This window comes from Erythrolamprus reginae, chromosome 1 (genome assembly GCF_031021105.1).
Source record: "Erythrolamprus reginae isolate rEryReg1 chromosome 1, rEryReg1.hap1, whole genome shotgun sequence".
Taxonomy (NCBI): Eukaryota; Metazoa; Chordata; class Lepidosauria; order Squamata; family Dipsadidae; genus Erythrolamprus; species Erythrolamprus reginae.
The window spans coordinates 46,020,287-46,046,684 of record NC_091950.1 but is presented as its reverse complement, the minus strand read 5'-3'; the positions used below and the strand labels follow the sequence as shown (position 1 = coordinate 46,046,684).

The 26,398-nt window shown below is 39.2% G+C and overlaps 1 protein-coding gene across 7 annotated transcripts in view; it reads left to right on the top strand.

Annotated features, from left to right (window-relative positions):
* Positions 1-26,398, top strand: part of INF2 (inverted formin 2) — a 96,913-nt gene that overhangs the window by 34,413 nt on the left and 36,102 nt on the right. For 5 of the 7 annotated variants that reach the window (XM_070751326.1, XM_070751336.1, XM_070751305.1 and 2 more), the window contains exons 2-6: positions 19,400-19,808; positions 21,395-21,510; positions 22,597-22,756; positions 23,770-23,803; positions 25,401-25,542. In XM_070751326.1, coding sequence (XP_070607427.1) covers positions 19,415-19,808; positions 21,395-21,510; positions 22,597-22,756; positions 23,770-23,803; positions 25,401-25,542 — 846 coding nt within the window. In that variant the 5' untranslated portion in view covers positions 19,400-19,414. Of the gene's footprint in view, positions 1-15,096; positions 15,157-19,399; positions 19,809-21,394; positions 21,511-22,596; positions 22,757-23,769; positions 23,808-25,400; positions 25,543-26,398 lie in introns of those variants that run through there. The other 2 variants (XM_070751315.1, XM_070751363.1) reach the window with 2 other exon arrangements.

Sequence of the window (26,398 nt, the reverse complement as noted above, 5' to 3'; positions counted from 1 at the left end):
TTAATTATTACAGTCGCTACTCAACAAATATTAACACCCTTATGTTCCCTGCTCCTGAGTTCAATGACGATTGTGAGTTTTCCAATCATATAGGCGTCATTGGAACATCTGAAAGGTGTGGTTAGAGACAGGTTGTTATGGAGAAAACGTGTCCTTATGAGTTGACAATGACTTGGTGACACTTAATCTATTAAATTATGCAGGAGCCTTTATTGAAATTATCTGCTTCATCTTAATGAGGTAAAAATGAGGTCAAAAACCACAAACATAAACGCTTACATTAAATTGGCCATTTCATAGTCCTTTCTCAGATATGAAGTTCTGCGTTAGTTCATTGTGGGCCCTTTGTGTTTTAACCATTCTAAATGATTCACTGTCTTTACTCTTGTCACATTAGTTGCTCATTGACAAACTAAAAGAAGCTGATCCCACTACTGGGAGGCAGTGTCATTTTCCCATTTCAGGCTTTGCTCATTATTTATTACTACTACTATTATTATTATTATTATTATTATTATTATTATTATTATTATTATTTATTAGATTTGTATGCCGCCCCTCTCTATTCTTCTATTCTGCTTCTTGATATTGTATCTAATTTAATTTAATTTAATTTATTAAATTTATAACCTGCCCAACTCTTTTTGGACTCTAATCAGTTAGTGTTCCAATAATGAAGCTTTTCTTTCCTTTGTATTGTTATTTTTCTTTTTATTGCTTCTTTAAATTATATTTAACAAGGTATTAAGGCAACGTTCTACTCCTATCTGAGGCACAAAATACAAATTAATAATAAGTTAATAATTGGGTTTTTTCCCAACTGAAAATCAAACTATTTTTAGTAGCTGATTGGCCTTCTCTCCCTATGGCAAATTCATACATTGTAGCTGCTTAATTGCCTAATTCCTTTTTATCTTAATGCTTTGCTACTGGAGCTAAAATGTTTTATTACTGGCAAGCCTTGTACTCATAGGACCAGGTTCCTTTACAAACCTAATTGAGATTGTTTTACAGGCAGGATTTTCCTGAAATCAGTACAGCTCTTCAACTCACAACTGCAATTGGGGACAAAATTTATGTTGCTAAGTGAAGTGAATATTGTAGTTGTTAAATTAGAAATGTGGCTCGTAAGTGAATTTTGCTTCCCCGCTGACTTTGCTTATCAGAAGGTTGCAAAAGGTGATCACTTGACCTCAGGGCTCTGCAACTGTTACAAATATGAGTCAGTTGCCAAGCATCTGAATTTTGAAAATGTGATATGAGGATGCTGCAATGATTGTAAGTATGAAAAATGGTCATAAGTTACTTTTTCCAGTGCTGTGCTAACTTCAAATGCCCACTAAATGAACTGTTGTAAGTTGAGGACCACCTGTTGCAAATAGGGATAATATGGCAAAGTTCAGCTTTTTTTTCCAGGCAGGAAATACAGTGGTACCTCTACTTATGAACTTAATTCGTTCCTTGACCAGGTTCTTAAGTAGAAAAATTTGGTAAAAAGAAGCAATTTTTCCCATAGGAATCAATGTAAAAGCAAATAATGTGTGCAATTGGGGAAACTACAGGGAGGGTGGAGGCCCTGTTTCTTCCCAGGAGATTCCTAGAGAGGTCCCACAAAGGCTTCTCTCCTCCTTTTCAAGCCATTTCCTCCCAGGAGCTTCCTAGAGAGGCCCCACAGAGGTTTCTCCCTGCCTTTTTTGGTTACAGTTTCAGAGGCTCAAGTTTGTAAGTGGAAAATGGTTCTTGAGAAGAGGAAAAAATATCTTGAACACCCCATTCTTATCTAGAAAAGTTTGTAAGTAGAGGCAATAATACAGAAGTACCACTGTATTATTATGTCATATGACAGAATAGCAAAGCGAAATAAAATGAATGTGGCTAGAGTTAGTGATATCACCAAGTTTCATTGTAGTTTACTGGTGTCACTAAACTTCTGAAAGTTTTCTCACTGTCTGAAACTTCTCACACTGTCAAATGTAAACAATTTAATGCTAGATAAATTTGTTACCAAAATAAAGAACTGTGTCTCCTTTCCAAAAGAGACTCACTGTATCCCTTTTATATACAACAGGTGGAAGAGGCACCAAAATGCGAATATTTATTGTTATAAATAGAGCTTGCATTTGATACACAGCAGTCTCTGAAATTCTTTCATAATGATTTCATAGTTTTGCTATAACAAAATTACGTATCTGACAAATGAAGGCAAATATACTTGTCCCAGGATAATGTTGCAGGATCCAATCTGAATCGGTCACTGGGACCAGAAGTTTATTATTCCAAACATTTGGACTCATGCTAGAGCCCATCGTTGGGAAACATATCTCTCTTATCTGATTCTTACTTATATTATATTTATCTGAGCCTTTGTGTCTTAGAAAGTATAGCCTTTAGTGCTAGCCACAAGAGGTCTGATGTTATCTTTCACAATATTCCATTTATTGACATTTTTGAAATCTATTTGGTTGCATTTTTGCCATTTTTAAATTTTCAATTCATTTTAAGCTTGCAATTTTGTTACTAGAATTCAATTATTGTTCTAGCGCAGCGGTCCTCAACCTTTCAGGCTTCACAGACTGGCTGGAGTGGGAGGGGGAAGGTAGATGGTTTCACACAAGCTACTTGTGCAAATGTATCTCCATGTGCACATGCTCAACCACCACTTGCATGACCCAGATCCCAATGGTCTGCAGCCCCTGCTACCCCTGGGAATTGGGGACTTCTGTTCTAATGTTTCCCAATCATGCACCATTACCTGCTTTCCCAAAAATTGTTCCTAAATGTTGGAGAAGTTCTAAAATCAAAGAAGAAAGGAAAAAAATTAACTAATGTTTTAGGATTAAGAAATACTCTTTAGTCTAGCTCTTGAAACATGATGATGATGATGATGATGATGATGATAATAATAATAATAATAATAATAATAATAATAATAATAATAATAATTCTGGCAGCACAAGAACAGGCCATTAGAACAAATTCTGTCAAAGCCAGAATTGAAAAATCAACAGATGATTCAAAGTGCAGACTCTGTAAAGAAACAGATGAAACAATCGATCACATACTCAGCTGCTGCAAAAAGATTGCACAGACTGACTGCAAGCATAGACATGATGCTGTGGTGCAGATGATCCACTCTGTGCCGGAACTACCATTTACCAGTGGCAAAGAACTGGTGGGATCATAAGCCCGAAAAAGTGGTCGGAAATGAGCAAGCAAAACTACTGTGGGACTGACTGAATTCTGAAGCATAACACACCAGACATCCTGATTGTGGAGAAAAAGAAAGTATGGATCATCGACATCGCAATCCCAGGAGACAGCAGAATTGAGGAGAAGCAGCTAGAGAAATTAGTGAAATACGAAGATCTAAAAATCGAACTGCAACGACTCTGGCATAAGCCAGTGAAAGTTGTCCCAGTGGTACTTGGCACACTGGGCACAGTGCCAAAGGATCTCAGTGGACATTTGAAAACCATCGGAATTGACAAAATCTCCATCTGCCAATTGCAAAAGGCCGCTTTACTGTGATTGGCAAACATAAGTCGCCGCTACATCACGCAGTCCTAGGTGCTTGGGAAGCGCCCGACTGGTGATGAAATACGAAATACAGCATAGTGATCTCGTTTGCTGTGTTGTATTGACATAATAATAATAATAATAATAATAATAATAATAATAATAATAATAATACTCGGGGTGGATAAACAAGAAAAAAGACATCCAACTTATTTCTTGCAAGAATATCCAGCAATTCAACATTGTACTGACATTTCTGCAAGCCAAAGAACGGTTAATCAATATACAATACTGCTATTTTTCTTTTCAATTGTGTGCAAGGTGCTTATTATCTACTAATGGCCTATTATGCAAACCCATTTATTTAGCCATTTCCCTGTTAATCTTGTTTTTGTGGCCAGTTTACCATGCAAATTTGTACAAACCTCCTATTAAAAGTTGAGGGTGGATGGATTTGAATAACCATAGGCCTATTGTGAGGAGGGAGAGTTAATTTTAACAGTACTGTGCCCTACATGATTGTGCCTCACAATTCCATTTATTATTTCAATAATTGATTCTGCTCTGTAATCAAGGTTTGATTTAATGATTTGATTCTTTCTTGGCAGTTTGTTAGTTGTAATTGAAAGATGGACTAAGAAAATCTGACTGAAATCTTCCATCTGCCACAAATGCTATATATGTCATTTTGACAGCATAAAGAAAACTCTGTAAAATAAATAGGCACTTAGTATATTAGATACTAATGATGTAGGTCGTGTATGACCATGTTGCTAAGGAAAAGTACTGGTGACTGGCTCCCTGCTGTTTAATTGACAGCATAGTGGAAATAATTTGTTCTTTCCATCTTCTATGTTGCTGGTTTACTTCTTAGTATAGCCCAGCATCAGTCCATCTCAGCAGCTTTAAGATTTATAAACTTCAAGCAGTGGTGCAATCTACTTACCTTCTCTACTGTTTCAGAAGCATGTGATTTGCCACCATCATACATGCTTTTTCACCCTCTGCACATGCGCAGAAGGCCTTGCACATGCGCAGAGGGTTAAAAAGAAGAAAATGGTGATATATGGGTGGGTGGGCGGAGCCTCGCACTGCCACCGCTAATACTGGCAGCCTCTGCTATCAGTACACCTGAACCAAGCCGAATTGGTAGCATTTCAGCCCAACTTCAAGTCACAGAATTTTCCAGCCAGCATATATAAAGTCAATATATCTTAAAGGTGTGGAGATTGAGAAACATTGGGCTAGCCAAGTGTCTAAAATTCCTAGTCAGTTCCCCATCCAAATACTAGCCAAGTACAATTTGCTTAGCCCTCTATAATTAGCCATGAATAGTTAGGTACTGCCATGGTTTGCACTACTAGAATTTTTTAGAGTCTTATATGACTCAGAGAGTCGCTTCATAGGGAAGATGGGTAATATAAAATTTTAATAAATCAATAAAAATGAGCCAGCTAAAATAAATGGATGTTATTATGCCTTTGCAATGTATAGAAATAGCAATATTACTTAAATTTATATACCACTCCACAGTACTGTGGTACTTACAAACTTAATTCGTTCCATGACCGGGTTCTTAAGTAGAAAAGTTTGTAAGAAGAAGCAATTTTTCCCATAGGAATCAACGTAAAAGCAAATAAAGCATGCGATTGGGGAAACCACAGGGAGGGTGGAGGCCCTGTTTCCTCCCAGGAGATTCCTAGAGAGGCCCCATGGAGGCTACTCCCCACCTTTTCCGGCCCTGTTTCCTTCCAGGGGATTCCTAGAGAGGCCCCATGGAGGCTTCTCCCTTCTCCAGTTACAGTTTCAGAAGCTCGGGTTTGTAAGTGGAAAATGGTTCTTGAGAAAAGGCAAAAAATTCTTGAATACCTGGTTCTTATATAAAAAACTTTGTAAGTAGAGGCATTCTTAGGTAGAGGTACCACTGTATTTTACAGCAGTGTCTGAGCAGTTTATAGTGTCAGCATATTGTTCCCAATAATCTGGGTCCTCATTTCAACATTGAGCCAGTCAGGATTGAACTCATGGCAGTGGGCACAGTTAACCTGCAATGTTGCATTCTAACCACTGTGCCACCATAGAGCAGACTTGATCTTCACTGGAATTTTTTTCCCAAGGAATATTCTATTGAGTTCATTGGATATAGATGGGAAGGAAATTCTTAACATAATCACTTTATTTCAAGTCAGAGAGGAAACTGACTTCCTTTTATATATTAATCCCATGGGTACATATTAAATGCGTAACAAAATACAATTTTAAAAGAAACTTTTTTTTACTCAAAGGAAAAAAATGTACCATATAAAAAGGGAGTGGTGTATTGTAGGAAGACTTGAGGGAGTTGAAACTATTTTAAGTAAAAATACACAACATTAACACAAAGGAATAATTTATAAAATAGTTATAGGAAAGCATTGATACCTGTAGCTGTTTAGTTTGGGGCTTTTTTTAGTAATACATGATCTGAAACCATTCAGCATCCTCCCAACATTCAGTACTCATCAATTATTGATTCCTTACATTTGGATCAATGACAGATTGAATTTGGCTACCCAGATATTACTTTTGTAAGTGCACTTCTTTGTAATTAACCAAATTTCATTTTGGAAGCATTTTATTCTTGACGAGTCAGAAGAAAATGGAGTCCCCAGTTTATTTGTTCTTTAACAGTTGCTAACAATCACTTCTGTGTACTGTATTCTCAATAGATAGTCTTGCTTCTAACAACAACAACAACAACAACAACAACAACAACAACAGAGTTGGAAAAGACCTTTGAGGTCTTCTAGTCCAATCCCCTGCCTGGGCAGGAAACCCTACACCAGTAATTTTCAACCTTTTTTGAGCTGCGGCACATTTTTTACATTTACTAAACACTGGGGCACATTGAGCAGGGCGGGGGGGGGGGGGGCTAAAAAAAGTTTGGACCAAAAAATTCTCTCTCTCTTCCTCCCTTTCACTATATTTCTCTCTCCCTCTTTCTCTCCCTTCCTTCCTCTTTTTTTCTCTCTCCATCCCTCTTTCTTTCTCTTCCTTCCTTCCTCTCTTTTTTGCTCTCTTTTTCTCTCCCTCCCTACCTCCCTCTATGCCTTTCTCTCTCTCTCCTTCCCTCCCTCTCTTTCTCTCTCTCTCTTGCTTTCTTTCTCTCTCTTTCTCTCTTTCTCTCTTTCTCTCTCTCTTGTTCTCTTTGTCTCTCGCTCGCTCTTTCTCTCTCTTGCTTTCTCTTTCTTTCTCTCTCTCTTGCTTTCTTTCTCTCTCTGAGCTTCGCGGCACACTTGACCATGTCTCACGGCACACTAGTGTGCCGCGGCACACTGGTTGAAAAACACTGCCCTACACCACTTCAGAGAAATGGTTATCCAACATCCTCTTAAAAACTTCCAGTGTTGAAGCATTCACAATTCCTGGAGGCAAGCTTCTTCCACTGATTAATTGTTATAGCTGTCAGGAACTTTCTCCTTAGTTCTAAATTGCTTCTCTCCTTGCTTAGTTTCCACCCATTGTTTCTTGTTCTACTTCTTCTGAAACACAAGCCATTTCACCCTCCCCATATTATACATATTAAGTGGCACACCAAATAGTTAAACTTAATCCTGCCATGTCATTTAAAAAACGCTTTGCATTCTTTTACCTGTGTTACTGTGCTTTGATGTCTCCTAGGATTGTACATCCCCTCCCCACAGAATGTTCCTCTGACTCTAGTTTACGTATGAGCAGCCACACCTGTTGAACAAGCAAGTTTGCTAATACCTTAAGTTTCCTCATCTTTTTCTGCCTTCAAAGAATATTTTTGACATGAATAGCCTTCTGAGGAATCTCTGTTGAAAGAGGATTCTGGACAGTGTTGTAGCATGTTCACCCTTTGACCAGGAACAGTGTTCGTGTTCCCACATTAAAATCAAGAATAGATCCTAAGTTTTTCCTGTTAGCTTCATATTGTTTGTCTCTTTTTATTAAGATATCTTTCAAAGCTTTCAAAGAGGATTGCTGAAAAGTTAGGTAGCTGAATGAATCAAGTTTTCCTACATAGGATTAGCATGCTGTGCTAATCCTATAAATATCGAAGAATCTTATCAATTAAACAGATTAGATTTTTTTCAAGTTACTGTACTTAACAATGTACAAGGGGTGGAATTTTTTGGGTGCATGAGGATTAAACATTTTTGGAAGAAGTGTGAGGAAATGATGGTACAGAGCAGAGGTCTTCAAACTTGGCAACTTTAAGACTTGTGGACATAAAGTTGCCAAGTTTGAAGACTTCTGGTACAGACAAAATGGAACCAAATCTTGCACCTTAAATTTTCCATTATTTCTAAAGTTTTCTTTTATATCTCATGTGTCGAGATCCCCGTGTATTATAATTTAGAAAGAACCATTCATAACCAGGAATCAAAATATTCAAAACTAAAAGAACCTTCTCATCCTCCAGGGGAATAATCTCAACAACTCTTCCTCCTAGATCAGGTTGTCAAACTTAAGTTGTCACGGTGGCATCATGTGATGTATCAGGACATTTTTCCACTTTGCTAAACTGGGCATGGGCATGGCCAGCATGTGACGTATCCATCTCATGGGCCGGGAATTTGACAATCCTGTTCTAGATTAAAGAGAACAACCAAGACTTTAGTGACTTTGTGAAAGTCAGAAAGGAAAGAGACATTTGAACACCTGGAAGAAATATTATTACAGAAAAAGGAGGCAGAGACTGGAAAGACTTACTAGTTTATTTCTAAAGTTAGTTAGGTCTCATTTCTTTCAGTGAGGAAGGTTCAAACATGACTCCCACCTGAGGCCATCACCAATTCTCTGTATAATTTGTTTGTTTGTTTGTTTGTTTATTATACGTAAAGCGTATAATCACCACAGGCTTTGTTATTGCAAGGATCTTGATTCTTAAACTTGGAACAGTAACAAACCCTGACTACTTTACTATCTGTTATAACTGTAGACATTTTCAAACTGGAATGTAAGTAATCTTTAATAGCAAAGGTTGCTGTCTGGCACTACCTTCTGATTTTCTGCAGGAATCAGAATCAAGTCTCACTGTTCAGCCCAGAGCAGTAATGGCAGACCTTTTTTTCCTCAGGTGCCTCAGGTGAACCTGTTTTTTTCTTAAGTGCTGAAAGTGCACATGCTCACATCCATAATTAAATGTTCCCCCAAGCATGGTATGTTTGTGTGTATGTTTGCTTTTAATAATGGGTTTTTTACTGTTTTTAAAATTATTATATTTGTTGTACATTGTTTTATTGTTGCTGTGAGCCGCCCTGAGTCTACGGAGAGGGGCAGCATACAAATAAAATAAAAAAATAAAATAAAAAATATAATATAATAATATAAAATAAAATAATATAAAATAAAATAATAAAGTAAAGTAAAGTAAAATAAAATATAAAATAAAATATAAAATAAAATATAAAATAAAATAAAATAAAATATCAAATCAAATCAAATCAAATAAAAGTAAATAAATAAACAAACAAACAAGTTCCCCACCACCCTCCGCATGCTCGTGTGACATTGCTGCCATTAATTGCATTTGTGTACAATCCTACTCCCCTATTTCCCGACTTCTGGTGGGCCCAGTAGTCCTGTTTTTCACTCTCCCCAGACTCCCTGGAGCATGGGGAGGGCAAAATCGCCCTTGCAGAGCCTCCACATGAGCCGAAAACCAACTGGCCAGTATTCACATTCATGCTGGAGATGAGCTAAGGCAACAGCCCATGTGCCGGCAGATATGGCTCTGTGTGACACCTGTGGCACGCTTGCCATAGGTTCACTATCACAGCCTAGAGTGATCTCATAAAGAAGCATACTAAGATTCAGGGGCTATTTAACAGTAGTCACTTTTAGTGTTTGAGACAGCTGGAATCAAAAGTGACAAAGAATATAGAAAGCATGTGTACATGCACACATAGAATAAGCTGTTTGTGGCCAGGTGTCTTTTTCTAAGGAAATTGGACCTATATACTTTCAAACCCTATGACACTCAGGAAATGGGAATGTATTAATATCATTTTATTGCATTGCGATAGTTCTGGGTGTGTCAAAAGAGAAAAATGTGTAAATATGTTTGCTCAATAAAGTGTTTTACAGCCTTAAGGGGAAATAAGGTGCTGTTTTCCCCCCCCACCCCCACCCCCCATAAATTCCTTTTTTTTTGCCAAGAGCAAGAATATTTCTTGAGCATCTAGAAAGGATCTTGAGAAATATGAGAAAAGGGCAATCCTCAAAATTTCTTGGGAAGTTTGATAGATAGAGCCATTCATCTCAAAGTCTGTTGGCCCTGAACAGTTTAGTGTTTCTTTTTTTTGGACACTATGTTCACAAAAAGCTTATTCACTGTACCCATTTTGGAACACTGCTGTCTATTTTTCCCTTCTTTCAGCCAATAGAATAGCTTAACAACTGGGCTGTTACCAAAATCATTCCATAACGAAACAAAAAAAAGGTTACTGGGTATTTTTACATTTTATTTTGACTTTTCAGCAAACAATTCAATCCAACAATTATATATACAGTGCTACCTCTACTTAACAACACCTCTACTTATGAACTTTTCTAGATAAGAACTGGGTGTTCAAGATGTTTTTGCCTCTTCTCAAGAACCATTTTCCATTTACAAACCCGACCTTCCGAAACTGTAACTGCAAAAAGCAGGGAAAAGCCTCCGTGAGGCCTCTCTAGGAATCTCTTGGGAAGAAACAGGGCCAGAAAAGGCGGGAAGAAGCCTCCGTGAGGCCACTCTAGGAATCTCCTGGGAAGAAACAGGGCCTCCACCCTCCCTGTGGTTTCTCCAATTGCACGCATTATTTGATTTTACATTGATTCCTATGGGAAAAATTGCTTCTTCTTACAAACTTTTCTGGTCATGGAACAAATTAAATTCGTAAGTATAGATACCACTGTAGTTTCAAGGAAGTTTCAACACAGCTTGCAGCAGCTGAGCCAACACTCCATACCCATCCACCAGTATTTATAGAGGGAAGGCAGCTCAGACCACACTTTGCTTGCCCTACCACAAAGCCAAAAGCACCAGCCTGAAGATGACGAGTGGGACCTTGTCAAAATGTCACCAGAAATGCCCCCACTCAGCCCCACTCAGCTTGGTTGCCCCACATTCTGTGCAGTCATAGCCGGGGAGGGGGCGATCCTTCTGCTTTGTCAAGCCAGGTAAAAACTGTGGGGGGGCAAGCTCAGAGAGGACGACGAGGACCAGGTCTGCAGCTCTCGCTGGCCTCCTGTGAGCCGAGGAGAGGTGCCATTGCAAGCGGCCGATGAGTCTCAGTTCCTGCCTCCTTGGGATGCCCACTTGGCTGCTTGGCTCGGCAATGGAGAGACATGGTTGGCCACGAAGTCCAGGGCGATGGCTGGTGTGTGCATGGTTTGCTGGTCCTTCCCCAATTCAGTCTTAGCACAAGGCAGGGGGTGGGAGTGAGGAGTGGGCAGGAGAAAAGTCCCACCTCGCTTTTCTTTTTGCCCACATCCCACAATCCAGCCCACCTGATCCGCGCACAAACCATGCACAAAACAGCCATTGCCCCTGACTTTGTGGCCAACTGCACCTCTCCAAGTGGGCATCCCAAGGAGGCAGGAACCGAGACCCACCACCCGCTTGCAATGGTGCCTCCACTCAGTTCGAAAATGCTGTGCAAAGCAACAGCAGCAGGCGGCCCGAGCTCTGCTGCATGGCTGTGCTCTCCTGCTCTGCAGCAGGTATCTCAGGCTGCAGCAATGGAGCGGCCGAATGAGTCATCCCATTGCCACGGTGAGAGATGCCTGCTGTGGCGTGGACGAGCACAGCTGTGTGGCGGAGGCACTGCTTTCCAGTTGCTTGACATTTCCTTGCTTCTGTACTGGTGTGTACGCTTCAGCCTCTGCGCATGCGCATGAAGATGAAGGGCACGTGCACTGTGGTGCACATATTCACGCCTCCCCCACTACCGGAGCATTCCAGTAGGGCTGCGAATGGCTGCCCTGCACTGGTCACAGGGTATGTTTAGAGATTTGCGATCATAGGAATTGTAAGACCAATTCCCTTAAAGCAGAGGTCTTCAAACTTGACAACTTTAAGACTTGTGGACTTCAATTCCCAGAATTCTCCAGCTAGCTATGTGGCTGGAGAATTCTGGGAGTTGAAGTCCACAAGTCTTAAAGTTGTCAAGTTTGGGGACCCCTGCCTTAAAGTAAACCCCAGAGGCTTCCCTGGAGCCTGAGGAGGGCAAAAATGCTCTCCCCCATCCCCCAGATGATCTCCGGAAGCCAAAAATGCCTTCCCAGAGCATCTGTACAAATAAAAAATCAGCTGGCTGGCGCGCACATGCATGCTGGAACTGAGTAGAGCAACAGCTTGCATACCGGCAAATATGGCTCCATGTGCCACCTGTGGCATGCATGCCATAGGTTCGCCATCACTGCCCTATCGTGTATTTTTAGAAAGCTTTTATGTTTTTAAATAGTTAATTGAAGCTTCCAGAAAGTTAAGAATGAAGGCCAGAAAAGGAGAAGTAATTTTGCTTACCTATTTTCAGAACTAATCCTTAGTTAGCATGTCCTCTTTAGGCTCTGGACATATAAGTAATAATTATATTTTTACAAATACAAACACACATTCTGAATTAAAACCTGTCCTAAGGCACAGCTTGTTTAACAAATCACTGAATAAAAGCTCAATTGCATAAAACTAGAACTAGTTCATCCTGCCTCCTTTTGGGATTACAATCCATAATGCACCATTAAAGACCATTTATGGTCTCTTACAAATCATAGTTTACATGACACAGTAGTTGGATTCACATCCTGTGAAACCCCAACAGAAAAAATTCAGTAGTTTAGCATGATGTGTGATATATTGGTTAGGGAAATACAAAACTTCCACAGAAATTTCAGTATAGAATATGTGGTTTGTCTACTCAGAAGTAAATTGCATTCATCTCAGTGGGACTTACTTTAAGGGAATTGGTTCTCAGAGGATCCTCAGACAATTCCTATGATCACAAATCTCTAAATATGCCCTGTGACCCTTTGTTCCAGAAACAACTTGCTTGCAAGCTGGAAATGCAAAGCCATGTTGGAAATCTTCAAATTTCTCTCTTCCTACCCACTTTCCTCGTGTTTTCTTCCTTAACTGTGTTACTTACAAAATTGAGCATTATGCTTCTTACAAGGGATATGACAGTCACTGCAGTACTAAGAAGACAAAGCAATATTTTAGATGGAATTGCCAGAGAATTGGACCAATTTTGACCAAAGTAAAAATTAACTGGTTTGCAATATTGATAGCTGGAAAGATGTAATATTTCAACACAGAAGAATGGCAGGATTGTATTCTGCTTTATAAATGAGTAACTTTGAGGCATATGTTATAAATGTAAATGGATTTGCCTGAATATTACTGCTTGTCCTTTAGCTTTATTTCAAGGAATTTGAGCTCTCCATGTACTGATATCAAGGTATATGTGTTTGCACCAATCATGCCATGGGAAAATCAACTGTAAAGGGGTATTTTCATCCTTTACTCAGCAGATTCAATTCCTTTGCAAATGATATAAGATGGTTTAACCCTATCTTTCCAGTTCATTTTACTTTTGTACCTTTAATTCAATTGTGGAGAAATTACTTACATTGGAATTACTAAACCAATGGGCAGAGAAGGATTAAGGGTATTAATTCTACCCACTCATTCTTGTCTATCTGTATTATTATTTATTAGTAGTTTTACACAATCCTTCAGGGGAGGATTTCTCCAGCTTTGCAGTACTGTGACTGCATAAATAATATATGAGGTTGTGTGTAATGTATAAAACATTATTTCGTTGGGATCAGGATTGGGCAATAAATAATGTAGTACTTAATTATTAAATGTTGGTCTCTGTTCATATGTGGGGTTTTTTCACAGTTCTGCAGCCACCTACCAGTGTTCCCTCTAATTTTTTGGGGGGGTGGGCGGAAAAGTATAGTGTCTGAGCGGCAGTCCCTTCGGGACTGGGCGGCACAGAAATAATAAATAAATAAACAAACAAACAAACAAACAAACAAATAAAAAACCCACCCTGTTTTGCCTCAGAGAATTTCAAAATAAAATACTGTTCTGTGTGTCTATAACAGTGAGCTCATAATATGGCAATTCTATCAATATCAAAATGCCACTTAAATAGTTGAGCTAGTTTCAAACTAGATTTTGATTTTCTTTCTCTCTTCCTTAGTCCCATTCTTTTTCTTTCTCTTTTCCTTCCTCTCTTTTCTATCTGTTTCTCTCTCTTCCTCTCTCTCTCCTTCCCTCTCACTCTTTCCCTCTCGGCTTCTGGGCAGGTTTGGAAAACTCTTGAGTTGATGATGATTTTTAAGTGAGCGATTGCTCACTGCTCAGCTTAGAGGGAACTATGCCACCTACCAGAACTTGCCCAGGCAAAGTTGGAAATTCACTGTTGCTTTGCCTGGGAACACCCATAGTTTTCTTGCCCAGACAAAGCAGCGAGCAAAGTCTAGAGTGAGTTTTGATGGAACTCCTATAAAACCTTGCAAATTTTCATCAGTTTTTTTTCAAATAGTGATTACCTCCAAAATGGTTATGTCCTCCTGGTTGATCCTCTGCCATAATTTGAAATTATCTACCCTTTTATAAAAATCTAGACTACCACTAGATCATGTCAAAAAATTGTGACATCTTTTTACTGCTGTCTGGATTTTAAAAGTTGGATTATATTATATTAAATACTTATTTAATATAATATATGATTGATTTGATTAATTGATGTGACATCAAGTCAGTGTTGACTGTTAGTGGCCATATGGTTGGAGTTTCTCTATGATAATGCCCCTAACCTGCTTTTCATACAGTATCTTCCTAGTGTAACACTGTAACTGAATCCATCCATTTTGTTGCTAATTTTTCACTTCTCTTTTATTCCACTTTTCCCAGCATCAAAGCCTTATCCAGAGAGCTTTATATACTGTAACTAAAGTCTGTTATTTGTGCTTGAGTGAGAACTCTGGTTAATTTGTTTGATGATCCATCTGGGGGTGGTTTTTTTTTTAATGTCCACAGTATTTTTAAGAGTTTTTTCAAACCCCAAAGTTCAAAAGTGTCTGTACTCTTCTTATTGGTATATAATTAATAATGATTGAAAAGTTTGGTAGTGTAAATATATAATAAAAAATAGAACAATAGCAAATGGCAAATAGAGACATTTTATTTATTTCGTACTTAGATTTATATCTTGCTTTTTCTTCAGGAGCTCAAGGTGGTGTCAATAGTATTGCCTCCATTTCCCACACATACACCAACTTCTGAGGTGAATTGCAATGAAAGAGTGACTCAAAATGCTATTTATTTTTTTCTATTTAAACATGTTATATGGCCATCTATCTTATAGCAATTACTCTGGGAGGTGTGTAGAGTTAAAAACAATTTCAACAAAGGAAACTATCCAAGCCTTAATGTCTGCAAGCACAACAACAATCCCAGCACATAAGAAAACAATATTAACCTGTAGAACCTGCTTCACCTCCCAGCCCAAATGCCTCAGGGAACAACCTGGTCTTTAATACTTTATTGAAAAAGTAACTGGGTCAGGGCCATCCAGATCTCTGCAGGGATGCTGTTACCTTGCCACGAACACAACTCTTGGATACAACAAGGTAGTATTGCTTAATGGAAGGGACCCTAAACACGTTAGATATTGGAGGGGCACGCAAAGACCAAGGGAGATAGTAGTCACACAAATGTCAGTCACCATAATATAGTAATTTAAAATACTGGTGAAAGAAATTATTTTGAATTTGCTGCTTAATTTAATGGTGTTGCCACTTGATCCATGATCAAACTGCTATTCCCCTATGTGCTCCAACAGATGACAGTATCTGGCGGACATTGGTTGATCTCAAAGTGCTAAGCAAACTCAAACCTAGTTAGCAATTCAATGGGGAAGCAACCAGGAAAATTTAATTTGTGGACTTAGTTGGAAAGTTTAAAAAATAACAGGGAAGAAAGTAGTAATAGCAAACCACGTTCTTATCCAGAAGGCAAGGCTGTCTACATAAGTCTTCGCTTCTTTTTGTTATGTATATAATGTACCATGTCATTTGGGAGAGGAGCCTCTTTTAATTGTCTTGGGAATAAATATCACCACAGCTATTTAAAGTAAAGAAAAACACTCCCTTGTATTAACATTAAGAATTAGGATACCACATTTGGAATATTTATTTCTCCACCCGCAGATAGCTTTTTAATTTGTCAGGAAGGGGTTTTTTTTTGTTACAGTTCATTCGACCTACCATACATTCCTTTCTGGTGATATATTTCTGGTAGGAAAGGCCTTCCCAGCATAAACAGAACTTTGTTCTAGGTTTCAGGAAAGGCAGCTGAAGTGTTCCTTTTGAAAAATTAGGTCAGATCCTGCAAAGATTGTTGCTGAGAGCATGAGCAAATGTTATGGTGTAGAAAGTATATGTAGGATGGAAAACTCAGCTACTTTTTCTGAGAACTTTTAAAGGAGATGTGAATTATTCCCCTGGCAGGGAACAAATGCAACTCAGCTGAAAAGCAGTAGGAAGGGCTGGAGAAAAGTTAACAAGCTTAAGGAAATACAGCAGGGTTCTCTAAAGTCAAAAGTGAATTGGGTTTTCTGTTTCAAGAAAATAGGCATGGTTTTTTCCCTTTTCTCCTACCACATCTGAGATTAAAGTGTTTAACATGGATGTAAACACCATGTATGCCCCAGAATTACATTATAGTTAATCTTCAATTTGGGACTATAATTGAACCTAGTTATTAAGTGGGTCATCATGTGACTGTGACTAGTTGTACTAGGGTTTTTTTGCAATGGTTGCTTAGTGAATGTGATGGTCATTTACCAAATTCATTGTACCCATGACCATTTTTTTTTGCCAGAAATCAGAAGTTTACCAGATGTTTCTGACCAAAAAAGCCCCATCCATAAATCATGGTAATGTGACTGTGGGACACTGCAAACAGCCAATTGTGAAGTCCAAAATGTGGTGATGTGACTGTGGGTCACATCAGTTAGAATATCAAAACCTGGTCATAAGTAGCTCTGGGAAGATCCATTGTAATGTTAACTAAAGCAACCAGTCATAAATCAAGGACTATCTGTACATCTTCTCATTATATTATACAACATACCTTGAAATAATTTTGGAGGAAGAGAAATGTCCTTGTTTTTATTGTCGCCTCATAGCGAGATGTGCAGCAAATCAATTTAAGAAATAATTTGTTAATTTTGTTATTGCAATCTTTGTGTCTTATTACTGGAACAAAATTATGGATGAGATTATATAATTTGAGGTTAATTTTAATTGCTTTTTAATCAAGGGAAAGAAGTACAACAAGGACAAAGAAATATAGCATGATGAATTATTTTAACAGTTAACAGTTACAATTCATGGAGATATAATAAGGATAATGTTTCTTTTAAACCCTTATTTTTATAATGTCGTATACTTACTATATTTTGGGAGGAAATAGTGGCTTATATAAATACGATTGTATATAAATACGAAATTTTCATAGGATAATATTCTCTTGAACTATATATACCAAGTACATGGAATTTGGCAACTAGACTTTTGCGTACCCAAAAGACTGATACTTCAGCATTGGAAAGTTAAGTGGGTGTCTCTTTTCGTTCAGTGGATTGAAGAAATTACTGCACTTGCCACCCATGAGTGGATTGCCTATGGACATAGGCTTCATATAGGCAAGTAAAATGAAACATGAGCTTCATTTATACAAACAAAATAGATTAAAGTATGATAGTTTTAAGGGTATTATAAATATGTGTGTGTGTGTGTGTGTTTCTAATATTTGCATTATTTATTTATTATTTTTTTATTTATTTATTTGATTTTTATGCCACCCTTCTCCTTAGACTCAGGGCAGCTTACAACATGTTAGCAGTAGTACTTTTTAAATAGAGCTAGGCTATTGCCCCCACAATCCGGGTCCTCATTTTACCCCCCTCGGAAGGATGGAAGGCTGAGTCAACCTTGATCCGGTGATGAGATTTGAACTGCTGACCTTCAGATCTACAAGTCAGCTTCAGCGGCCTACAGTACAGCACTCTACCTGGTGCGCCACCCCAGCTCATTAGATATGTATATATAGAATTCTAAATGTTTACTGTTTAAAAGAGATGAGATAATACCTGGATAGATAGATAGCAAAGGATATTCCTGTTCTGTACATGGCCGGCAACTGTACATGTGCAGATTTTTAATTAATCTCTTGTGTTATCTCAGGATAAATTAATTAATTAATTAATGAGCTGATTAGTATTATGATGATTGGCCACCAAGAAATCTCAGTGATGAGATTTGACTGAGAATAACTATTGTTGCCAAGGAAAATTTATGAACTATGTAGCGATCAGGAGGTGACCTTGATCCAAGAAAGTCTTCTACCCATTTTAAGAGAATTGACCGTAGCCAGTGATGGCGACCATTTTCATGCCCAAATCTGAATGCACATGCACCAGAGTGCTAAAAACCCAAAGATCAACTGGCTGGTGCGCATCCATGCAGCAGCCAGCTGTCTTTGGGTTTCTGGTACTCCGGCGCATGAAAAGACCAGCTGGCTGGCACACATGCGTGTGCCAAAAACCAAAAGTGCAGCTGGTGATGGCGCATGTGCCTACAGGGAGGGCTCTGCATGCCATCTCTGGCACCTGTGCCATACGTGTGCACCATCACAGCCCTAGGTTTTAACCACAGCATCATCCTGCTTTTATAGCAGGGCTGTCAAACTGGATTTCTTCAAGGGAGATCAGTATTGTAGTTTTCCGCAGGCCAGCCAGGGACAGCCTCCTCCTGTAGCACCCTGCCAAACCACATGGGGCATAGGAGAGTCATGCACGACTCCTCCGCAGCCTGCCAGCTGAAAATGGGCTGCAGGGTGCACACGAAGCCCCCCATGGCCCATTTTTGCCAGCAATGTAAGCACGAGCTGATGCTTTGATATTTCCAGGCCAGCCCCATGAACCGGATCTTAAGCATCCAGATCCAGCCTATGGGCCTTGAGTTTGACAGCCCTGCTCTAAAGCATCATAGAAACACACCATCTTGAAATATAAGGGTTGGAAGAAACTTTAAGCCTCTTCTAAGCCAATTCCTGCTTGTTCAGAGCTTCAGTGTAAAGGCTCTTGAAAGTTCGTGGAATTGGATATTCATGAGATAAAGAAAGGAGCAGTTTCCAATCGGTTCATTGAGAATTTTAGGGAATACCTTTTATAATCCAATCATTAGTGTAGTTTCAACAAACTTCTAATGAGACTTCAGAATGCACACATGGGGTTCTCCTGAGGATGAAGCTGAAGATACAAACGAAAAAGGATGTGATTTGATTAAATTTTATCTAACATGTACTTAAACTCAGGAACACATTACTATGAGATGTGGTGCTAGCTCCTGCTTGCCAGCTTCAAAAAAGAGGATTAAATAAATTCATGGAAGTCATCGGATTCAGTGGCTCTTGATGGCAATGTGACAGTCTCTAAAGGCCATCCTCCTGGGACATTAGTGAGTTTCCTTGTGCAGTTTCTTGGCCACTGTGAGAAGACACTGTTGGACCAGGGTCTGATGCATCAAGGGTCTGATGATGCATCAGGGGGTTGCTTATGTTCTAATGATGTGTGTTGGTAGCACAAATTGTGGAAAAGAGGAGAAAAGATCTGAGATGATATATTATTTTTTATTATTATTTATTAGATTTGTATGCTTGATTATACCCTCTGGAAGAGTGAAGCTTCCCAGTAAGGGCAGTTAAAAGCTTTATCTGTCTCATGACTTGGACAGTAATTTGCAGGGAAGACAAATATAATAACATCAAATGAAATCCTGATGTCTGTTTTTCCTCTTCCTCCTTTAGGAGCAACCTGCCAAAATGTCTACCAAGAAAGAGAATGCGCACAAGAAATGGAGCGTCTTGAAAGAAAAGCTGGGGTCCCAGGATTCAGATCAAACAGAAGCCAATCTGGAAAACGCAGAGCCAGAGCTCTGCATTCGTCTCTTACAGATCCCTTCGGTGGTGAATTACTCAGGGCTCAAGAAACGGCTGGAAAGTAGTGATGATAGCTGGATGGTCCAATTTTTGGAACTCTGTGGACTGGATCTTCTGTTAGAAGCCTTAGACAGACTGTCGGGGAGAGGGGTCTCTAGGATCTCAGATGCCCTCCTGCAGCTGACATGCATCAGCTGTGTGCGAGCAGTAATGAATTCTCAGAAAGGCATTGAATATATCGTGAGCAATGAAGGTTATGTCAGGAAACTCTCCCAAGGTGAGTGTCTCTGTCTTTCTCTGTCTCTCTCTGTCTGTCTGTCTGTCTCTCTCTCTCTCTCTCTCTTGCTCTCTCTCTCTCTCTCTCTCTCTCTTGCTCTCTTGCTCTCTCCTCTCTCTCTCTCTCTCTTTCTCTCTCTCTCTCTTTCTCTCTCCTCTCTTTCTCTTGCTCTCTCTCTCTTTCTCTTGCTCTCTCTCTCTTGCTCTCTTGTTCTCTCCCCTCTCTCACTCACTCTCTTTCTCTCTCACTCTCTTGCTCTCTCCTCTCTCTCTCTTGCTCTCTACTCTCTCTCACTCTCTCTTTCTTTCTCTCTCTCTCACTCTCGCTCTCTCCTCTCTTGCTCTCTTGCTCTTTCTCTCTCTGTCTCTTGCTCTCTCCTCTCTCTCACACACTCTCTCTTTCTCTCTTTCTCTCTCTCTCTCTTGCTCTCACTCTCTTTTTCTCTCCTCTCTCTCTTGCTCTCTCCCTCTTTCTCTTTCTCTCTCGCTCTCTCACTCTCTTGCTCTCTCCTCTCTCTCTCTCTTGCTCTCTCCCTCTTTCTTTCTCTTTCTCTTTCTCTCTGTCTCTCTCTTTCTCTCTCCCTCTTTCTCACTCTCTCTCTATCTCTCTCTCTCTATCTCTCTCTCCATTCCTCTCTTCCTCCCTCCCTCCTTCCCTCTCTCCCTCAGATCATTTATGATTTTATTTTTTTATGATTTCATAGTTGGGGCTCGTTATTACTGGATTTTATACCTCTTCAGAAATCCCTAAGGAAGCCCAGAAGTTTAGTGGAGGTAACTGAATAAACTAGCAATCATGACATTGAAAAATCTGTAGGCTTTGCCATCCTTTCTAGGGAAATCAGATGAGTGCTGTGACTTGAAACAAAGACAGTAAAAGTGGGAGCAGGGCAGGAAATGTCATGTCAATGTAGTTTTCTGCTGACTCAAGATAGGATGGATAATAGCTCTTCAGCTCAGCAGTGGGGAACCTGTGAAATGGCTGAAGGGTGCATAAGAATATCCTGTCCTGTCTTGTATTCTGCAATCATCACTCCAGTGGTCTGCTGCCTTTCTCTCCTTCCACTCTTCAAATTACACACCAAGGGAAAATAATATTTTAGAATTGCAGGAAGCAACTTATAAAAAGAAATGAACTCCCCCCCCCCCTGGCCTTCTTCAGATCAATAGAACTCGATTGCTAGGCACACTACAAAGGGTTGTATATAAAGAGATGTCTCACAGAAAATACCTTGTACATTATCTTACATAGTTGAGGAAGTGGGGAAAAGTTACATAGGAAATTGGAGTACAAGATTTAGGTATAGTATATGTTGTTGAATTAGCTTGTAAATTGGAGTGCTGCAATCCTATGTAGGGGGAAAGGAGGGCCATTAAAATGAGTGGTATTTGTATTGGGACAGAGAAAAAGAATTAAGGCCCTTTCCTCCACAAATTAGAGCATCACTCTAGATTAGGTTCCCTGAATTTAAAATTGAGTACAAAATATCTTTTTCAAGCTATCAAGTGGCCAAGGTTAGGAAACACTGCTATAAAGTACATAGAATAATTTGAAATATAATTGTCCTTATTTTTTTGTCTTTGTAGCACTGGACACTTCAAATATCATGGTCAAAAAGCAAGTGTTTGAACTTCTGGCTGCTCTCTGCATTTATTCATTTGATGGCCATGCACTGGCTTTGGATGCTCTAGACCATTACAAGGCAAGTAGAAAATCAGGTGTATAACCAATACCATAATCTGCATCGAACAATGTAACTCTTCAAAGTCAAAACATTCAGTCCAACTCATTAGTACTCATCCAGAAAGTCACAAGCATTAAGTCTCTTCTGAACTGGCAGAGCAGAATGAGATCATCTGGTATTTAAGACAACAGGAATCTTCCTTGACGCCTGCCAGACTACTTTTTTATTTCCTTTGAGGTTACTAAAATTTAATTGTTTAAAAACTGACATGCTGGGGAAAAAAATGTCATTCTCCAACATCATTCTTCCCTGCCCCTAAAATGAAAACACACTGCCTCTGGACTTCATAGATACTTTTAGAAAAGAAAAAAATGTGCCTATCTATAGACTAGAGTTTTGTACCCATCTGCCTTTAAAAACACACACAGAGAGACAATGAGATGGGATGGAGATTCCTTAAAAAGCTAAATAAACCAAGTGCTTTGAAAAAATTGCTGAGCTCAACTTTAGGTTCTATTTAGAACAGGGGTCTCCAACCTTGGCAACTTTAAGACTTGTGGACTTCAACTCCCAGAATTCCTGAGCTAGCTTTTCTGGCTGAGGAACTCTGGGAGTTCAACTCCCAGAGTTAGAACATACAGTATATACACACAAACCCTTGCTCCCTGATAAGAAACTCAAGTATATTTCCCCAGATCTATCCTTTCTGCTATCTCTGTTGACTACACCAAGGTCAATGACTCCCATTAACTTATTATATAGTGGATAATGAATTGCGTCAAAAATCTTTTGTTTTTAATCTACTATGAAATGCCAGTCCATTTCAATGGCCCACTTTCTCATAATTAAAATCATTGTCGTCACGGGGATGGAGAAGCTATGGTTACTTAATATAGATTAACTACAATTTCAGAGAAAGACCAACAAGTTCAACTTGTGAAACTTCATCAGTTGGATTTCTGGCATAACCAGATTTCTCAATTTTCTATTTAAAACTCTGAAGAACATTTCTAAACCAAGATGACAATGGTAGGCTGAACAAACTTGGTTTTCGAAATCTAGCATTCAACCCAGCATGTATTTTATTTGCCTTCTTTGCCACAGACTGTGAAAAACCAACAGTATCGGTTCAGTGTCATTATGAATGAGCTCTCGGTCACAGATAATGTGCCCTACATGATAACGCTCTTGAGTGCCATCAATGCAGTTATATTGGGAACAGAAGAACTGAGAGGGAGAATGCAGCTCCGGAACGAGTTCATTGGTAAGATGTTCCATATGAAATTAGCTTTGTCAGAAAATCCCCTGGCCTATCAGCAAGCCTCTAGTGTATGTGCTGTCGAGCTCTCTGGTAGAATCCTCTCGAAAATGCACAGATACAATTTCAGAGACACACACGTTTGAAAATTCAAAACAATGTTCTTTATACCGAAAATGCAAATAAATGAAGCACTCTTTTTGTATAGCAAAGAGCATTTGTCTTCAAACAAACTGGTAATTTGTACAAGTCCCTTATCAGTTCTGTGATACTTAGCTTGCAGCTGTGAGGCAATTCACAGTCCTTCTTCTTTCACAAAGTGAAACTCACTTTGCTCTGGTTTAGTTTCAAAGCGGGGAAAAATCAGCACACAAAGGTCAAAGTCAGCAAAGCAGTCACGAAACACAACGATCAGATAATCCTCCACAATGGCCAAACCCACACTCACTAATTACCACAGCCCCACCCAACCACAGGTGGCCTCATTTTCTTTGATAATAATCTCTCAGTTGTTGTTGCCTATGCATCGCTCTCCGCATGCGTGGCTGTATCATTAACTCTTGTTCAGAATCCAAGGAGGAGCTAGATAATTGATCTCCTTCTGAGCTGTCTGCCACACTCTCCTCCTCCCTGTCACTCGTGTCTTCTTGGTCAGAGAAGCCTTCACCAGCAGATTCCACCAGGAGCAAAACAGGCCTGCAGTATGTGGATGTCTCCCTCACATCCACAGTCCTTGGGGCAGGAGCTGGGCCAGGGCTAACCACAACAGTGTACAGGTGTCAAAACCTGCTGCGTCACGTTGCTGTCACGTGACATTTTGCCATGTTTTTCCCTTTCGCGGAGCTGCATGTGATGCATCTGGTCCATGACCCACCAGTTTGACACATCCCTACTCTAGTGGAACCATCTAAGCACTATGACCTGACAGACTGTTACTGATGCTAAGCTAGTTTGTTTTTATTAGATAACGCTGTACACTGATGGGTTTTTTGTTTTTTTTCCGTCTTCTCTATTTCCAGGTCTTCAGTTCTTGGATATTTTAAGCAAACTGCGGTGAGTGATTCATTATGTTTTGGAATATGTAACTATATTATATTTGAAATAGAATAATTATTTCACAATGTTGTACTGTATACATTACTTGATTAAGAGAGAGCCATTTCCTTGTCAGAATAATCATTTGAGTCTATTGTTGTATCTCTAGTGTCTAGTTTCTTTCTGTAGAAGAAAACAGACATGAGCTTAAATATAGTTGATCCCAATAGTATTTCCTTTAGACAGTAAAGTTTCATTGATCATCTGTTTTGGTTCAGCAAGATTTTTATCCATCAGATTGAATAATAATTGCTGTTTTATTTATCTCCATCACCTTCCTTTACCCTTCATTAGCTAAAAAAAATTCTAGATATACTTTTTCAAATTGTTTCTTTAAACTTGGGATCTGTAAAACTAAGCATTCATTATGCTCAAGATTTGACATGTCTTAGCAGTCTCTCTAGAATCTACCTGAAGCTATTTTGCAGTGGTCATTTCTATTCCCAGTGAAGCTTAGACAGCCCAGGCTAGCTAATCTAGATTACATTTTGATGATTGCCACATCGGTTTGCCATGTCTCAAAATTCTTCTTTGAGGGAGAAATGTGAAAAATACATACATGCATACATTCACATATCCATGCATACTTACATACAAACATATACATAAACAATACATATGTCTATAAATATGATAATAATCAAGCTATCGTTCAGTATTTCTTATGTGTAAGTTTGGTTTTAGGATATAATTTTACTCCCACTTTTCTTTAGCCTGGAATTTCATCAACTTAGAGGGTTTTTTTTAAATCAATCAGATACAGTGATACCTCATCTTACAAACGCCTCGTCATACAAACTTTTCGAGATACAAACCTGGGGTTTAAGATTTTTTTGCCTCTTCTTACAAACTATTTTCACCTTACAAACCCACCGCCGCCGCTGGGAATCCCCGCCTCCGGACTTCCATTGCCAGCAAAGCACCTGTTTTTGCGCTGCTGGGATTCCCCTGAGACTCCCCTCCATGGGAAACCCCACCTCTGGACGGAAGTCCAGAGGTGGGTTTCCCAGCGAGGGGAGCGTCAGTGAAATCGCAGCATCGTAAAAACACAGAAGTCTGGAGTTGGGTTTCGAGGACTTCAGTGTTTTTGCAATGCTGCGATTTCACTGATGCTCCCCTCTCTGGGAAACCCCACCTCCGGACTTCCGTTGCCAGCGAAGTGCTTGTTTTTGCAATGCTGGGATTCCCCTGCAGCATCACAAAAAAACACGGAAGTCCGGAGGTGGGGTTTCCCATGGTGGGGAGCCTCAGAGGAATCCCAGCAGTGCAAAAAGGGGCGCTTCGGCTGGCAAAAGGGGTGAATTTTGGGCTTGCACGCATTAATCGCTTTTCCATTGATTCCTATGGGAAACATTGTTTCGTCATACAAACTTTTCACCTTAAGAACCTCGTTCCGGAACTAATTAAGCTCATAAGACGTGGTATCACTGTATATAGATTCAAGCTGGGAATATTAGCTTTTGCTGTGGGGATATTAACTGATGTAGTTTTAAAGTTTTTTAAAAATATTTTGATTGATGAATTGTGAATATTTATTGTTGTGGGCTTTCTATAGAGACATAGAAGACGAGGACTTGCTTATCCAGTGTGAGACATTTGAGGAGGCTAAGACTGAAGATGATGAAGAGTTACTGAGACTATGCGATGGCATTGACATGAACAGTCATCAAGATGTTTTCTCATCTCTGTTCAATAAAGTGAGTAATATTTTCTTTTTAATGCAACATATAATTCCTCTTCGCTTCTGTATCTCCTTGTTGTTCCATAGAATTCAGCATTCCTAAGTACTGATTTAAAACTATATAAATATTACATATAGAAAGTTAGGGAATAAAATATAAATCAGCCGCACAACCAGTTAAATGCACAGAATGGCATACAATTGCCTTCTTATACTTGTTCTGAGAACACCCACTTCTGAACCTACTTTCAGCTATAGAAATCAATTGAATGACTCAGAACCAATTAGTATGATGAGGAGTGTCTTGAGCTCAGGAGGAAAGAGACTCCTCCTGAATTTTTTAAACAGCTTTTATCCCACCCTTTTCATCACCCAACTTTGATGTTTTTCTTTTGAGAAATATTCATCTAAATTTTGGGGCAAGATTGGCCTTGCTTTAATATAATCTATTGGATTCTCCATGCAAATCTGCTGCTTAATCATGATGCATAAACATGATGCTTAAATGCACTGCACAGTTGCAGCGCATCATTTCACTAGTTTGTAGAAGTAAAGTTGCATTTTTCCCCAAGTGTCTTTTATACATTATTTGTAATTGTTATCTGTTCTAGTATAAGCATTGCCCTTGAATACATACTCACTGAATTTGCATCCTGAGATTCTACAATTGAGAAACGTGATTAGTTATTACATCCACATACACACACACATATAGACATAAAATCTATCTATAACAAATTGTTATTATTATTATTTATTATTTTGTTCAATTTCTAGGCCACCCTTCTCCAAGGATTCGGGGTGACTCACAACATAAATAATACATAAATAATACATAAAGGCACATTAAATGTAAATACAAAACAGTTTAT